At 36.0% G+C, this 17,043-nt stretch overlaps 1 protein-coding gene across 4 annotated transcripts in view; it reads right to left on the minus strand.

The window, feature by feature from the left end:
* Positions 1-17,043, minus strand: part of LOC148942920 (kynureninase-like) — an 88,203-nt gene that overhangs the window by 49,098 nt on the left and 22,062 nt on the right. For all 4 annotated transcript variants that reach the window (XM_089102187.1, XM_089102184.1, XM_089102185.1 and 1 more), the window contains exons 3-4: positions 13,460-13,580; positions 11,914-12,133 (exon numbers count right to left, since the gene is read on the minus strand). In XM_089102187.1, coding sequence (XP_088958313.1) covers positions 11,914-12,133; positions 13,460-13,580 — 341 coding nt within the window. The remainder of the gene's footprint in view (positions 1-11,913; positions 12,134-13,459; positions 13,581-17,043) is intronic.

Raw genomic sequence — 17,043 nt, forward strand, 5'->3', positions numbered from 1 at the left:
TGAATCGGTCATTTATTGTAATTTGTGTTCGTTTTTGGTTTCATTTTTTTTATCCTGATTTGTGGTAGTTTAATGCTTGATAGTTTATTTGATTCTATTTTTGCTCATATTTGGTTAAATGGAGTTATTAACTATTCTTTGAAAAACTTATATTTTGGAAAACATTTTTTCAATTAATTTCTGTTCCTTTTATATTGACATAGGCTTTTCCAGGGAAAAAGAAAATGATAGTTTAAATCTTTTCGGGTCTTCCTTAAAGACTTTCTAGTGTGCCTGTTATTTGTTTGCTGGAGAAACTTTTTCAACAATTTTTAACAACTGACACCTTTTTGAAAATTTGGACCGAAATAATAGCGTTTAATTTTGTTTTATACATCCTCTAGTTGACCTGAAAAACAAAACCTACTAGCATTCCCAAAAAATTCTATTTATGTTTCTTTACAGTCTGGATACACTTACACTCTTATGATTTAGTTATATTTTAAGAGCAGAAGTAGTAGCAGAAGTAGCCCTGAAAGTTTGAAATTAATACCCTTTGTCCTTCTTGGGATATTACTGAGATATCTTATTGGTAACCATCATACACACACTCCGTTTCGATGTAACTTTAAAGTAGCATTTAGTTTTTGAGCATAATGGGCAAATTGCATAACTCAGGGGGTTAACCAACCCGATAATCCTAGAGGTATAGTTACTAGACTGTTCAGCTATGCATAACTAAATGGCTGTCTTAAAATTTAATTGGATGTGTTTGGAAGATTATGGTCTACAGAGGAGGGCTGATTACGCTCCAATAAATTTTGACTCTTAAAAAGGCATTAGAACTTTTAGTTTCCAATCCAATTAGCTCCTTTAAAAGTGTCAATGATATTGCTAGCTATGATAAAGCAGTACGGCCTCAACGCCTCGCTCTTTACGCTAAAATTTTTTATTGTATAAAAAAAAATAGATTTGTGATAAAGTCAAACTTTAGCTTAAAGAGCGCGGCGTTGAGGAGGGGACAGCCCCTTTCATATACGGAATAATTTCTGTTCGTTGTAAGTTTTAACGTTGTTCCTTACTTTCAGTTAAAAACTTGTTTTTTTTTTTTAATTTTTTAAGGCTTCTTTATTAATGCAGGTTTTTATATTTGCTTACCTTACATGAACAATTAAAACAAAAATTTGTATGTTAATTTTACCTTTATTTGGTCAAATGGATTGCTTGAAGGTTGTTTAATTTATTTACGAACGTTTTTATTAATGATAAATATACGTAACTTACGAATTAACTTACATAACGAACTTCTATATTCATAGATTTTTAATACGTATATTTGGGGGTTTGCCCCCTTGTCAATACCTTGCTCTTTAAGCTAAAGTTCAAATTTTGTTCCAATTATTGAAAAATGACCCCTTAATCACAAAGGCCGTTAATAAGAATAAATAGCTCTTGTGAAAGTACTAAAAAATCTGTAGCATTAAGAGCGAGTTATTGAATTGGGGGTGAACTCAATCAAACACGTAATAGTTTCTGTTTGTTTTAAGTTTTGATGTTGCTCCTTACTTTCAGTTGAAAAACTTGTTTTTTTCTTTTAATTTCTGATCTTTTTCTTTAATAATAATGGGAAATCAGGCACCTCCTTCATAGCAATATCCCTTCTCCCATGAAAACTTCCTTCATGGAAAGATCCTCCCATAAAACCCCCGACCCCCCCCACCTACCAGAAAAAATCCCCCCCTGTCTGTATAATTCCCAATAACCAATACTATATGTAAACATTGGGTAAAGTTCATAAATTTTAGCCCTCCCCCCGCGGACTTTGGGGGGTTAAGTCATTCTAAAAGAAACACTTGTTATATTATCGATTCTGCTGGACAAAATGGCTATCTCAAAATTTTGATCGCGTGACTTTGGGAAAAAAAATGAACGTGGGAGGGGGCCTAGTTGCCTTCCATTTTTTTGGTCATATAAAAAGGGCACTAGGACTTTTAATTTCCGTTCAAATCAGCCCTTCTACGATATTCTAGGACCACTGGGTCGATACGATCACCCCTGGGAAAAAAAAACAAAAAAAAAACAAATAAACACGCATCCGTGATCTTTCTTCTGGCAAAAAATACAAAATTCCTCATTTTTATAGATAGGTGCTTGAAACCTCTACAGTAGGGTTCTCTTATACGCTGAATATGATGGTATGATTTTCATTAAGGTTCTATAACTTTTAGGGGGTCTTTCTCCCTTTATTTTCAAAATCGGCCAAATTTTCTCAGGCACGTAACTTTTGATGATTAGGACTAAACTTGATGAAACTTATATATCCGAAATCATCATTAAAATCTGATTCTTTTGATGTATGTACTGGTATCAAAATTCCGTTTTTTAGAGTTTCGGTTATCATTGAGCCGGGTCGCTCCTTACTTACAGTTCGTTACAACGAACTGTTTGACATTGCTTTGTCTCCCTTTTGACAATCTGCAAGATTATAATTCAGTTTGATTTAATTCAACATCCGCCAAAATATTTCGTTAAAGCTTCATCTTAATGCACTTAGTTTGTGCCGTAGCAATAGTTGTAGTAGCAGTAGTAGCAATGTTAGAAGTATGCAAATAGCACCTTTTTTTCAACATCCCCTTCAACACACGCTAAAAGTTTCAACTTAATATTATCAACCGCTCCTGAAGCATTGCTGATACGTCCTCTTGACAACCTATGTGAGCATAGTGTGTTTCGATTTAGATCAATGCAGTTTCACTATTCCCCAAATATTTTCGCCTTAATACCCTTAGTTTTAGTAGCAGTAGTAGTAGCACCAGTAGTTACAGTAGTAGCAGAAGAATTAATAGTAGTAGTTTTAGCTTCAGTAGTAGTAATAGTAGAAGCAGCAATAATAATAGTAGCAGCAGTAGTAGTTGTAGGAGTAGAAGTAGCATTATTATGATGCAAATATTGTCTTTTGGTTAGTTCAACATCCCCCTCAACAAGCTTTGTAAGTTTTGTTTTCACACAGAAAGCTGTTCCTAAGATATTGCTTATATGTCCTTTTGACAACCTGCATACGGACGGAGGGCTGTGATTCAGTTTACCTTCCCAACCCCCTAAAACTTTTCTGAAAAATTTTCCTTCATACCCTTAGATATAGTTGTAATAGCAGTCACAGCAGTAGTATTAGCACTCAAATTAATACAATTAGCCATTGTTACGACATTGTCGATATGACTTCTGATAACTTGAATATGCATATACTTCTTGAAATTTTTATCATAATGCTTTTAGCCTTACAAATAATTGCAATAGAAGTAGTAATTTGAGCAATAGTAATAGTAGTATTAGAACTAGTAAATATAGCAATGGTTGCAGCATTAGTAGTAGTCTTCATATATTGCTTTTTGGTCCATTTCTCTTCCCCTTTAAGAATTTTCTGAGCATTCCAACAATACACAAAAAAATTCTTAAGATACACCCTTTTGACATTCTAAATGTCTTGCCTTTTGGTCAGTTAAACATCAATTTTATGATGCCCCAGTGGTTTCACCTTTACACGGTAAGCCGTTCCAAAAAATATTGCTGATGTGCGTTTTTGACCTTCTTTTGAAGGTCTTTTCATCTTAATACTCTAAGCTTTATTAGTTGTTGCATTTGAAATAGTTTAGTAGCAGTAGTGTTATTAGTAAAAAGTAGCAGTGTTGTACCGTGAGTAATATGTGATATATTTAAAATATAAAAAATAAAATTGTTTCCTTCTAAGGATACTTCCGATATAAATGCCTCGCAGCATTCCAGACGTTTTGTTTTACAGATGTGAAGTGTGGAAAAGCTACCGGTCGAATTACGGCATTAATTAAGGAAGACGGTTTTGAATTTCGCGAATATACTTGGCAATAAAAAATCACGAGACAAAATCTTATACAAAGTTTCAGAGGAATTTTCAAGTTATCATAGGAATATGAATGTCTAATCATCAAAATATTGAAAATAAATTATTGGGAGGTCAGTTAGCATAATGATTTTAGTTTTTAAACATAATGACAAAGTATCGGGCCCTACAAGGGAGTTGGGTCAATCGTGAAATAGCTTTTAGAGCGCAGAATCTAGAATCGTGTGATATAGTAATGAAAAAGTATTTTTAGGGAGACATTATGTTCCTACCATTCTGCAATACACTCTGAAGTTATCATTCTGATCGTATCACTTATATATGTTGATGTATGGACGAACGCGTAAATCTAAATAAACCCATTACATTTCTATTTGTGTTGTTTTACTTATATTTCAGTATCCTGATTGAAAGTAGATGATTATGTCATAAGCCTCCATTGTAAACGTTTCTAAGGACTATGATTTCTAATTACACTAGAGGTATTCTTTAAGGAGACGACCCAAGGAAGCGTGGTTACACTCCTGGATTGATGGTTGGAGAACTTCTAACCTACTATGGTTACGTATTTTATTTTCTCTCATAGGGAGTGGTGCGGTCATCTTTCTACCCCTCCGTTATACTCATCCCTTTCCCCCAATACGAATCGTGCAGCCTTTGGTGGCACAAGTTTATATCAGCTTAGTGGATTGAGGTGAAACCTAAGCGGTACAAGTGGAGCAATTCCATAACGGCGCAGTTGGCGCGATCCTTAATAATACAGCTTAAATCCTTAAAGGCACAAGTGGCACGGTCATAAGGGGTACAGGGCCGACAACCACACAAAATTCCTCCGGTACAGTATGGTTGTAGTGTTAGTAGTAAGCTGCATATATTACATTTTCGTCAGTTGAGCTTCCCCTTTAAGTATTCTCTGAATGTTCCAACTTAATGCGCAAATCTATTCTTGAGATACGCCATTTTGACAATCTTCAGGCACATAGTGGGCTTTGATTTAGTTCAAGTTCCCCCTCAATATTCTGTCAAATTTTCACCTTCGCACACGTAGCCTTAATTGTACTAGTGTCAGAGTAGTATTGGTAATAGTAGTAGTAGGAACAGCAATAGCAGTAATAGTGTATTACTATTAGTTGTAGTAAAAGCAGTAATAGAAGTATTTATAGCAGTAGTAGCAGGTATATTTAGCCTTTTGATCAACTGAACATCCCACTCATGATGCCCCTTAAGTTTCCTCTTGATACTATAAGCCGTTCCAAAAATATTGCTGATACGCCCATATAAGCAATCTGTATGTACATAGTATAATTTGATTTAGTTCAATGTTTCCCTCGACGTTTCCTCAGATATTTATCTTAATATCTTAAGCCTTAGTAGCCCTCCTTACAGAAGTAGTAGTTATAGTTATAGTATTGGTAGTAATAGTATGGTAATTACGGTAACAGTAGTAGCGTGGTAGTTGTATGAGTGGTCGCGTGCAAATCAATTGACCTTTTTGGTCAATTGATCATCTCCCTTACCATTTTCTGAAAGTTCCAAATCAATATACTCAGTCATTCTTGAGTTACGCCCTTTTGACAACTCATATACACATAATATGTTCTCATTTAGTTCGACGCTCCCTGTTACATTTTCTGAAAGAATAACCTTAATGCCCTTCACATTTTAAGAAAGTAGAAGTCAAACATGCAAGTCTTTTCTCAAAAACATATACTATACGTGAACAATGAACAATTACCCTAACTTACTGCTCTTGCCCTGGGGCCTTGAGGGGGGGGGGGGGGTACATCACCAAACACATAGACGCTGAACCTTTTAACAATGTTAAAAAAATAGATGTCTCAATGTTCGTTTGGATGTTTTTTGGGGAAATAATGGGAGTGGTGGTTTGGGGGGGGAGGCTGGTTATTCTCAAATCCCTTTTGGCTCTTAAAAAGGGCACTATAACTTCCAATTTTAAATAAAACGAACGCCATCTGAAGCTTATATGACCACCCATTCGATAAAAACCTTATATACCCCCAGGGCGTAACTTGCAGCTCTTGCCCCAGGGTTCTGGGGGTTTCCGTCAACACTGGAGGCATTATTATAGGTTTTTGCACTATTTTGAGAAAATGGCTATCTTGCAATTTCTATCAGATGTATTTGGTGAAAAGAGGGGTAGTTGGGGGCTACTAGATGCCCTACATCATTATTAACTCTTAAAACGGAACCAAAGCTTCCAATTTTCAACCAAATCAGCCATCTCTAAAGTTCATGCGATCCATCCGTTCCATAAAAACCTTAAACACCCCCGAGGCACAACTTACAACCCTTGCCCACAGGCTCTGATGGTTTGTATCAGCCCTAAAAGTCATGTTATATGATCTTTGGACTATTTTGACTAAAATGGTTATCTCAAATTTTATATTGGTTTCATTTCAGGAAAACATGACCTGCGGAGGGGGGGGGGTAGCTGCCCTATGATCGCTTTGATTCTTAAATAGGGCACTGCAACTTATGATTACCAATCTAATGAGCCGTTTCTGAAGTATATACGACCACAATTTTTATAAAAAACCTTGTATGCCCCCAGGGCATAACTTACAGTATTTGCCCTGACGGCTGTAGAGGCTGTATTTCCTGAGGGCTGTAGAGGCTGTATTTCCTGAGGGCTGTATTTCCAGACCATTCCATTATGCTGAACAAAATTGCCTTCTCAAAATTTTGATTGGATATGTTTGGGGAAAGGATGGATTTGGGGGGGGGGGGGATTGTTACTCTAAAACCACTTTTGACTCTTAAAAAGGGCAGCATAATTTCCAGTTTTACATGAAATTAGTCCCATCTCAAGTTTATACGACCAACCATTCCACTAAAGCCTTATAAGCCCCCAGGGAATAACTTACAACCCTTTCCCCAGGGCTTTGGGGGTTGTGTCAACCTGGGAGGCATTGTTATATGTTCATTGGACTATTTTGAACAAAATGGCTATCTCATATTTTCAAATCACATGCGTTTGGTGAAAAGAGGGGTATTTGGGGGGGGGGGGGGGAAGGGGTTAGTTGCCCTCCATCACTTCTGAATCTTAAAGGGAACTAGAACTTCCAATTTTCATCTAAATGAATGTCGTTTGAAGTTTTTACAACCATCGCTTCCGTAAAACCTTAAATTCCCACGGGGCATAACTTAAAAACTTACCTCCAGGCTCTTTTTTTCAACCCATAAAGCCTTGTTAGGCTATATGATCTTGGACTATTTTGAATAAAGTAGCTCTTTTAAAATTTCTGTTATACTAATTCAGGAATATACATTTGTGTGGGGGGGGGGGGGTATCTGCCCTCCCATCACTTTGACTCTTAAAACGTCACTAGAACTTCTTATTTTCAATCCAATGAGCTCCCTCCAAAGCTTATACGGCCATCCTTTCTATAAAACCCTTATGTGCCACATGGGCGTGACTTACAACCGTTTCCCTGAGAGCTATGGGATTTGCCATCCTCAAAGATATAATTTCTGGACCATCAGGACTAGTTCAGAACTGAACTAGTTTTCAAGGTGTCAACATCTAAGCAATCGGATTAAATTTCATTCGAACAAATAACATCTAAAGTATAATTCTTGTATTACTTGCAAAACCTTTTGCCAGTGATTATGATTATAGATTTTGCTAGTAATGATATTCTCAGTGATTATAGAATTTTCACAATAAGACTAATTTCGGATTTCTATTTACATATTTTTGGTTATTTATCGTTAAACTAATGGTAATATGATTATTGATTTTTCACTTTATATGTACATTTCAGAAGGTCATGGGTTTCCCCCCATAGTCCCGGCTTTATATCAAGAAAAAATTAACCAATCACACTAGCTATTACTCAATAGAGATTTTCCCAAAAACCTTGCAAAACCGAAAAATCAGCTAAGTAACTAGGTTTTCCCCCAAAGTCTTCCATTGTTATGAAACTAATTAGTTTTCCCAAAATCTTAAATTGTTTAAAAACATGTTATGTAACTAAGGTTTTTCCCAAGGTCTCTGTTGACAAAAAACATTTCTGGGTTTTCCCCCGTGACCTTGAACTTGGGACTCAGGGACTACGTACTCCCTATCAAAGGTGTATAGCGCCACGCTAAGCAGTAAGTAATATACTACTTATAAGACGGCTTCCAAAACTTTTGCGTTGCTGAAAGCAGTTTCTTCTGAACCATCTACCGTGGATTTGCAAGCTAAAATAGTCGTAATTGAGGAAGAAATCGCAAAGACAAAAGAATCAATGATGAGCGCAATTACTAAGCAAGTTCAAGATCAGTGCGGAAACGACCAAACTCTGAAAACTTCCGTTGAGACTATCGTGAGTGAAATATACCCTTCAGTGTCGCTTGACTTCAATCCGAATCTAGAGCAATTGTCAGTGTCAGTAAAGAATATCAAAGGACTGATTCAAAATTTAGAGAACCAAATTGCAAAATTAGAAGGTAAAATTGATGATTATGAGCAAGAAAAACAGCTTGGAACTCTAGTTTTTCACGATATTAAACAGCAGCCGCTGGGTGTTGACTTGAAGTCCACCATTTTGAGTATAGCTTCGCTAAAGCTGGGGCTTTCCAGTATCTCCGATTGTGATTTTGCTACGGTTTACAGGTCGAAATTGAATAATTTAGGGTCAGAAAACGATAAATTTGCCCCAATCTTCGTAAGATTTTCCTTCTATGAGACGGTAAAGTGTTCACGAATAAATCAAAATTGGCTGGTTCAAAAATCTTTTTGTCTGAGTCTCTAACCAAGCGCTGTCGCAATATTATGAGTGCAACGAGAAACAAGTTTGGCGTGAAAAATGCATGGTCAGATCGTGGCCAGGTCCTCACAATGCCTCCGGGTGAGCGAGCTGCTCTTCGAATTAACTCACTTTCAGATTGCGTCTAGTTTGTTGTTTATGAGTAGTTTGGTAGTGTTTATCTCGTTAAGATGTTAAATATTCGGAAACGCTCATCGATAATGTGTTTGTCGGAGATACTAGGTAAAGCTTGCTGCTCTGTTGTTATAAGCCCAGCCTCTGACCATCTTCCGGTTGAAAGAATAAACCCCAGAAAGAATAAACCGACACCCCAGAAAGAATAAACCGAGAAAGCCATTGTGTCATGATGAGCTGCTTAATCTGTTTGATTTGAGAAATCGGGAGTGTGAGAAGCATCTGAATCATCCGGAGAATAATGAGCTCCATTTGATGTACAAAGAGCTCAGGAACAGGGCAAATGCCCTAAAAAGCCAAAAAAAGAATGTATATTTTGCAAATGCATTTGAAGAAAGTAAAGGTAACCCCAGAGCAACATGGCAAGTTGTGAATGATCTTCTAAATGCTCCTACGAAGCCATCGGAGCCAAAAATCGTGCTAAACAATAGGACCTTGGAAGAAACTGAGGAAATCTGCAACGCATTTGGACAATATTTCTCTGAAATTGGCTGCAAGATTCAAGAAGAAACAAGGAACTCCCATGTTTCCGAATCAAGCAGTTTTGTGGATGAGCGAGGAAGAGATTCCGAAATGAATTTCTAGATTTGTACTGAAGAGGAGGTACGCCAAATTGTTAGCACAATTAAGTCAAACAGTGCAGGAGTTGATGACATGAGCCCTAGAACGCTCAAGTCGGTGCTGGTTTTTTCCTTTTTGTCCTCGTATACCTTGTTAATATTTCTATGGAAAAGGGGGTGTTTCTGAGCGCGCTTAAAATAGCTGAAGTTATACCGTTGCACAAAGGTGGAGTCAAAACTGACATATCTAATTGGAGACCAATATCAATTCTGCCGATTTATTCAAAAATTTATGAAAAGATTGTTCATCACCGGATTTACGAGTATCTGATGAAAATTGGTGTTTCACACGATGGTCAATTTGGCTTCCGGAAAGGACATTCGACGATACAGGCAGTACAGCATTTTCTGGAAAATACTAACTCAGTACTTGAGAAAGGTGAACAGTGCATGGGTGTTTTTATTGATTTGAGAAAGGCTTTCGACGCTGTTGATTTTAAGATTTTATTGGAAATGCTGTGTTTTTTAGGCATAAAGGGTAGTGTTTTAAATTGGTTTAAATCGTATTTAAGTGAAAGGAAGCAACGAGTGACTTTGAGTTATAAATCTTCTCAGCCGTTTCCCATATAGTGCGATGTTCCACAAGGCTCAGTTCTTGTTCCTCTTATGTACTTGATATTCGTAGACATAATGAGATTCTACATCCTGGAGCTTCAGTTACTTCCTTTGCTGACGACACGGCTTTAGTGACTGCAGCAAAGTCACTGCAAGAGCTCTTATTCTAGGCTAATAAGGCGTTGGATGGCCTACATCAATTTGTTTGTGCTAGCCTACTTAGCGTCAATGCATTAAAAACTAATTTTATGATGTCTGCGACGACTGGTCCTGCTCCCAGTCTCCCTGGTGTCCTTCTATACAATGGCCTACCGTTCTTACAAGTCGAAAAGATCCGATATCTGGGATTCATCCTGGATTGAAACTTGAGTTGGAGAAAACACTACGACATGATAGCATGCAAGCTGGTGAGAGGCCTTGGAGTTCTGACCCGTTTTCAAAATTTGTTATCTTTGAAAATTCTGTTTTTATTGTATTTTTCCTTAATAGCGCCTTATATAAATTATGGTTGTTTGATTTGGGCGAGTAATTTTAGTTGCAATTTTAGAAGAGTTCAAGTTCTGCAGAATAAGGCTATGAGGTTGATTGGAAGGTATGATCGTGGTATGGATAGCACTGAATCACTTTTTAGAAAGTTTAAAATTTTAAAGGTTGGTGAAATAAGAGATTATTAAATTGGAGTATTTGTATTTCAGTGACTGAATGGTCTTGCACCAAATTTTTGTATGAATATTTTAAAGCCTAATTCGTCTTATCATGATTATTCGACTAGGAGTGTGGATAGTCTTGCATCTGAGCCACGGAACGCAACAAGAGCGAGTCATGTGGCCAGACACATGGGCCCGCCAGTTTGGAATTCGTTCCCAGATTCCGTTCGTCAAACTGTAAGTGTGCCGCAATTCAAAACCCGTATTAAAAATCTTTTTTTTTCAGGAATTTGGTAGCGTTAAAGGCTCGAGAGAGTTTTTTTTTTTTTTTTTTTTCTATAAATTTATCAGTTATCATTCTTGTTATCCCCTTTTTTCATTTGAATTGGTAGGATGAATTTGCATGCATAATATCCAACCGGTCGCTTTTTCAAGCATATTTTTTCCTTAGTGCGACTTGTTGTCATGTTGAGTTATTTTTGTATTAATAAGATTGTCTGAACCTGTCTGAACCTGACAAATGCTGAACAAAAAGGCTATCTCAAAATTCTGATTAGATTTGTTTGGTGAAATGGTAGGTGTAGGGGGGCTATTTTCCATCCAATCACTTTTGACTCTTAAAAAGGGCACTAGCTCTCTCAATATCAAATCTAGTGAACCCCTTTGGAAATTTCTACGACAACCCCTTCTAAACAAAGTACCCAGGTCTAAAAAAAACAAACCAAAAACAAATAATACATTGCGTCAGCATTATTCTTTACTTGCGCAGCGCTATTGCGTTACCAATGATTAACTCAGGAACAAATTCTTTTATCATCTTTTAAAGAACAGGCCTAAAATGCAGCTGATAGGTCAAAGTCACACAACTAGCATTCAAAGAACAGCCAAAAAACGAGTCTAAACTGAGCCGAAATTGATAAGAAGCAAGTCACTAAGAAAATAACAAAAAAACGGCCAATGACCTCTACTATTGCCTAGTAAAATCATAAAGCTCGTTACAAAAGTCTAAACTAAAAAAAATAGATGTTGGAGAGTCGTAGAGAGGAGAGGTGGCAAATGCTCCTCTTCATAGACGAAGAGCTTAAATCCCACTCATTTTAGACATAACAGAAGGTTAGTCTGAGAAAGCTTCGACTTCTTCCTCGGGTGATACACACCGTTGTGTCTGTCAACAAAAGTCGATGTGTTAAAAAAGAGTTTAAAATTCTTAGTAGTGCTGGAATAATTCAAATGGAATGATTCTATGATTACACAACGTCTTATGGGCAAAATAGAATAAGTCTTACCCTATCAGAGCAAAATGCATGATCTTCAATTAGTATTTTGCACTTTTTTCTTGTTGGACGGTAGAAATTTATCATCAGCAAATGCAGATTAACAGTCAGTCCATTCATTACCGCAACTTCTGATTGACTAGCAGCTCCAACGAGTTTGACAAGTAATGCCTTTGGATGCATATCACATATCTTAGATGGATATAAGCCATTAAAGTGCATGAAAACCCCGCTAGAACAGAATTTTTTTTATTTATTTTATTTGAAAACATGACCTGTAGAACAGCACACAGACCTAGAAGAGGAAAAGAATGCTATGAGAAAGTAAAAAATTAAAAAGGAGAAGAGTAAAAAAGTAAAAAAAGTAAATAGTAAATAAACCAAAAAAAAAAGAAAACTTGAAAAACAATATCACTATCTAGTGAAACTGTGTAATTTTAAAGCTGTTAATGGTTTTAATTTATTCGTGAATGTCTTGCTGTTACTTTTTTATGATAAACTTATTTTACGATTTTATTCCAAACGTATGGTGCCTACTTACAATTTCAACTCAGTGCAAAAAGGGTCTAATTTCAAAATTTATAAAGGAAACTTTCCATGGAATGTCATATATTTGAAACCTGTACTAAAAAAATATGTTCTGAATTTGTTTTTGGGAAAATGCTCCAATGGAAAATTGAGTATTCTAGTCTTTCATTGGAATTTGATGAAAACCAATTTTACGGGCTAAAAACTGGAATATCTTAAGATAAATTAGTTATATATAAAGTCAAGGTTTCACTTACTTAAAATCTCTATATTTTTTCTCAGATTTGGTTGATTTTCTTTTGTTTCCAACCCTCATCTGTTCTTTATTTTCTTTGTATTCTGCTTTGAGCAATATAGGCCTAGTTCTTCAAAAAATAAGTAATTCTAGTGAATTATTTCTCGGGTTGTTCAGACATTCAATTCAGAAAATCAAAAAATATTCTTTCGCAGACAAAATTGGAAAAAAAACATAAATAAAATGGGCCAATATAGTGTAAGGATCAAGTTTAGGAAAATAGCAGTTAACAGTGGGTAGTTTAATATTTCAGCAACAAATTTTATCTAGCCTAACATTTAACAAATGGCTATGAAAACATCTTTACTATTGAGGGGATTCCCAGAAAAATCAAAAGAAGGAATAACCAAGAAGTAGACATTTTCGATTACTCTTGGGTTTAATTACAAAATTGCACAAAAACATAATTGGTTGGTGGTATACAACAATATTATTATATTATCTATACAAATTTTGTTCAGAATGAGCACTATGCAAAATAAAATCTACTTTGTCTGAAGCACAAAAGAACTACTCTTACAGATGGTGTTCAACTGCTTCAAGGCAATTCAACTTGTATTTTTTTTTCAAAAGCTAGGAACATCAGCATTAATAATTAACTTTAATGACTGGATCAAACAAAATATTAAATATTTTAATATTAAAGTTTGACTTTAAATTAGCAGGTGAGAAAATACAAATCCATATCTTCAAAACTTCAACTTCAAAAACTTCAAGACTTCAAAAGCAGCTTACATCTTGCCCCACTCTTTTGCAACTTCATTTAGATAAACATCAGTCTTTTTGGGTTTCAAACCCAGTGAATTGCCACAGAAATATAAGCATTCTTCTTCCCCATAGTAATCTCCATTTTTATCTGGAAGGAAAATTTTATGCAAGGAATGCCAGTACTACTATATACTTCAAAAACAAAATTGCAACTTCACTTTCAAAAATAGACATAGCGCATACAATTTTGTGAGCTTGTAGAATTGTCTACTGTGTGTTATTATTACTAGTCTCTATTATATTACTAGTTTCATATTTTTACTATCGTATTATTAGTCATATACTATTATGTTATTAGTCTCTCTGTGTTTCTTTCTCTTTCACTCTAGCTCCTTCGTAGGTTTTTATTTCTTGCTATTGCACGCCTATTCACCTGCTATTTATTACTTACTATGACCCTCTTGGTGGTGAGGCAATTTTTCAAGTAAAACTTACATGTACAATAGTAACCATAAACCAACTGCAATGGTAAATGACATGTCGTTGAAAAACCTAAGGAGTCAAGTGATTATGAATTTAATACAAAATTAAACCAATGTAGAACTTAAAAAAATGCAGTAAAATTCCAGATTTAAATCAGTTCGTGAATATTTATAAAGAAGGAGATCAGGCATGATATACCCCCCCCCCCCCTTTTCCTCGCTGGATTACCAAGAGTGTATAAAATAGCTAAATTTGTAATATTAGTAAAAAAAAAAAACACAACACTTTTTCTAACATTCCTTCCCCTTCTGAGCCTACTCATAGGCTTGTCCCCCTCCCGAAAGGAAAATGTATGCTAACAAAAAGAAATTTTCTCGATTTAATCAGATATCTGACCAAAATCAAAATAAGCTAAATTTAACATCTCGACAAAATTAGTGATGTTCGTTTCTCATTGATTAAATTATTTATAAGTGCAAATATGTGATAAAAACAGGAAGAAACTACATATTAATATACTTTCTTATTTAGTGACTTAACTTTGGGCTACTTACTTAACAAGAAATTAAGCCAAGCAATTTAATACTAGTCCCTTCCCCTAGGATCTCAAGATTTTCATGAATTCCCCCATAATATCTTGTATTTTCTATTATAAATTAATCTTTCTGAAAAATTGTGCCCGGTTAAGCTATCTTTCCAAGTCACAAAAATTACCCTTAATTACAAACTGACACAAATTGTAATTGGTCACTGTAAATTAAATTAATTTTTATGTAGAATTAATAAAAGTAATTGTTCCAATTGTGATTGTGGTGACGAGGAGACTTTATATCATTATCTTTTTGAGTGTCAATTTTTGAAAATGAAAGAACTGAAATGCATTATAAATTACAAGGTTTTTCTTACTCTAAAAATTTTGACATTAATGTTATCTGGTTCATCAATGAGGCTCGGTATGCCGTTTTGGAATATTTGAACCGAACGAAGCGACTACATGTTGTTGTTGTTGTTGTTGTTTGGGGTTTGACGCGTTCGACCAATCGGTCATATGCGTTCGTATCACTCGATTATTCTGTGCCTTCTGTAATCACTAGCTTGCTTGGGTGTCACTTTAGTCAATAATCATTGAGCCATGTCAGGTATCACTTATTGTGCTATTGGTAGGGGGTCATTCACATGTAGCAAATGCCTGCGTCGAAAAACAAGAATCAGAGTAATTCGACACTGCTTTGTCATAAAACAATTAAAATACAATTGCAACACAATTAAATAAATAATGCCAATATACAACATTCCTGTCACATGCGTCAACTAAAAAAGAAAAAAAAAAAAAAAAAAAAAAAAAAAAAAAAAAAAATGATAGAAAATAGATAAAAAGAAAAAATATAGAAATTGTGATGACTCTAAAATTAGCTAGTATAAGGGTGTAAAAAAAAAAAAAAAAAAAAAAAAAAAAAAAAAAAAAAAAAAAATTAAAAGGAATGAACCAAACCAGTAGTCTTAACAAACCTACCTAAAAGGTTTGTGCTTAGTCGTCTAGCCCAAGGAGGAGACGTGTAATGTCCCAGAACAGAGCGCATTGTGAATGCTTTAAATGCCCTCTCACAGCAATTCCTTAGTATTTCCCTCTCCTTTTCATATTTTCTACAGTTGAAGATGATGTGACGTATGTCTTCGTACACTCAACATGTGTCGCAGTTGGGGGAAAGGGTCATTTTCCAATGGAATAGTGTTGATTTAGTCCTTGCATGGCCACATCTAAGACGAAAGAGACAAGTTGAAAGAATGCGAGATGAGAGGTACATTTCTTTTGATGGCTGCTTGTAATTATACAGATCCAGGAGCTGGGTATGGAAAGAACAGAGCCAAGCCTCTTCTTCCTCCAAAATTTTTGAACTGATTGAAGACAGGAATTCAGGTCCAGTAATAGGGGTTTGAGTGATCAGACCCAGATGGGAGGCTTGTTTTGCAGCCTGGTCTGCCAATTCATTTCCCTTTAAACCACAGTGTGCTGGGACCCATATAAATAGGACTGATATACCCTTTCTTGCAAGTTGTGTAGTCAGATTTTCAATCTCCCTGGCAACATTTCTTGCTTGGTGTTGCTGGTGTGAAAGGTAGTCCAGAGCTGACAGTGAATCAGTGCAGACAATATACTTCCGATTTTTGGTCTCTGTTTGGCTTGCTATGGCTTGAAGAGAAAACTTAAGTGCCATAAGTTCTGCAGAGAAAATTGTCAGGTCGGGGGGTAAACGGTAGGAAAGAGACAGGCCCTGGGAGGGTATAACTACTGCGCAGCTGCAATTCGTTTCTGTCTTAGAGCCATCTGTGTAAATTTGGATTTAGTCCTGGTATTCTGCCAACTTTCCCAGGAATATGATTTTCATCACAGCTTGGGGGAGGTCCTCCTTTTTTCAATGCTGATCTTAGGAATAATCAGTTCCCCAATTCCTTTGGAGGCACTGGGAGAATCATCATCCAAATTAAGAGTCAGCCTGCCATTCTATATGAACTCTTCCATGCCAAGAAGGCAAAGGATTCTCTGAAAAGAGGACAACTCTGTTGGTTTGTAGCAGACATCAGGGTGTGTGGTGGTTAGTGATTCCTTTGTAGATAATGTGGTTCTTGGGTCTTATCTTCTTTGCAAAATATCTTGCAAGGAGATATTTTCTTCTGGAGTGGAGGGACTAGATCCCCACTTCACAGTACATAGCTGCAATAGGAGTTGATTTTAGGCAGCCGAGGGCTCTTCGTAAGATTGCATGGAGGGTAGTGTCAAGTTTCTTGAGGAGATATTTCTTGGCAGATCCATATATAAATGATCCATAGTTTATCTTGGATATCACCACTGACTTGACAATAGTTGAAGCAAAGAATGTGGGGGCTCCTCATCTTCCAAGACAGAGAGCATTAATGAAGTTTTGTCTTTGTTTGAGACTGCCTATCAGCTCATCCAGATGGGGTTTCCATGTCAATTTTTGGTCAAATACAAATCCCAGAAAGCGTGCATGTTCTGCAACCACAATCCCAAGTCCATTCAGTTTCACCAGTGGTTTGAAAGCATCCAGGTTATGCAAATTGTGGAAAAACACACTAACTGACTTATGGCTTGAGAAGACCATATTATT

The sequence above is a fragment of the Artemia sp. Qi Xiang Cuo genome, chromosome 16 (genome assembly GCF_049724085.1).
Source record: "Artemia sp. Qi Xiang Cuo chromosome 16, ASM4972408v1, whole genome shotgun sequence".
Taxonomy (NCBI): Eukaryota; Metazoa; Arthropoda; class Branchiopoda; order Anostraca; family Artemiidae; genus Artemia; species Artemia sp. Qi Xiang Cuo.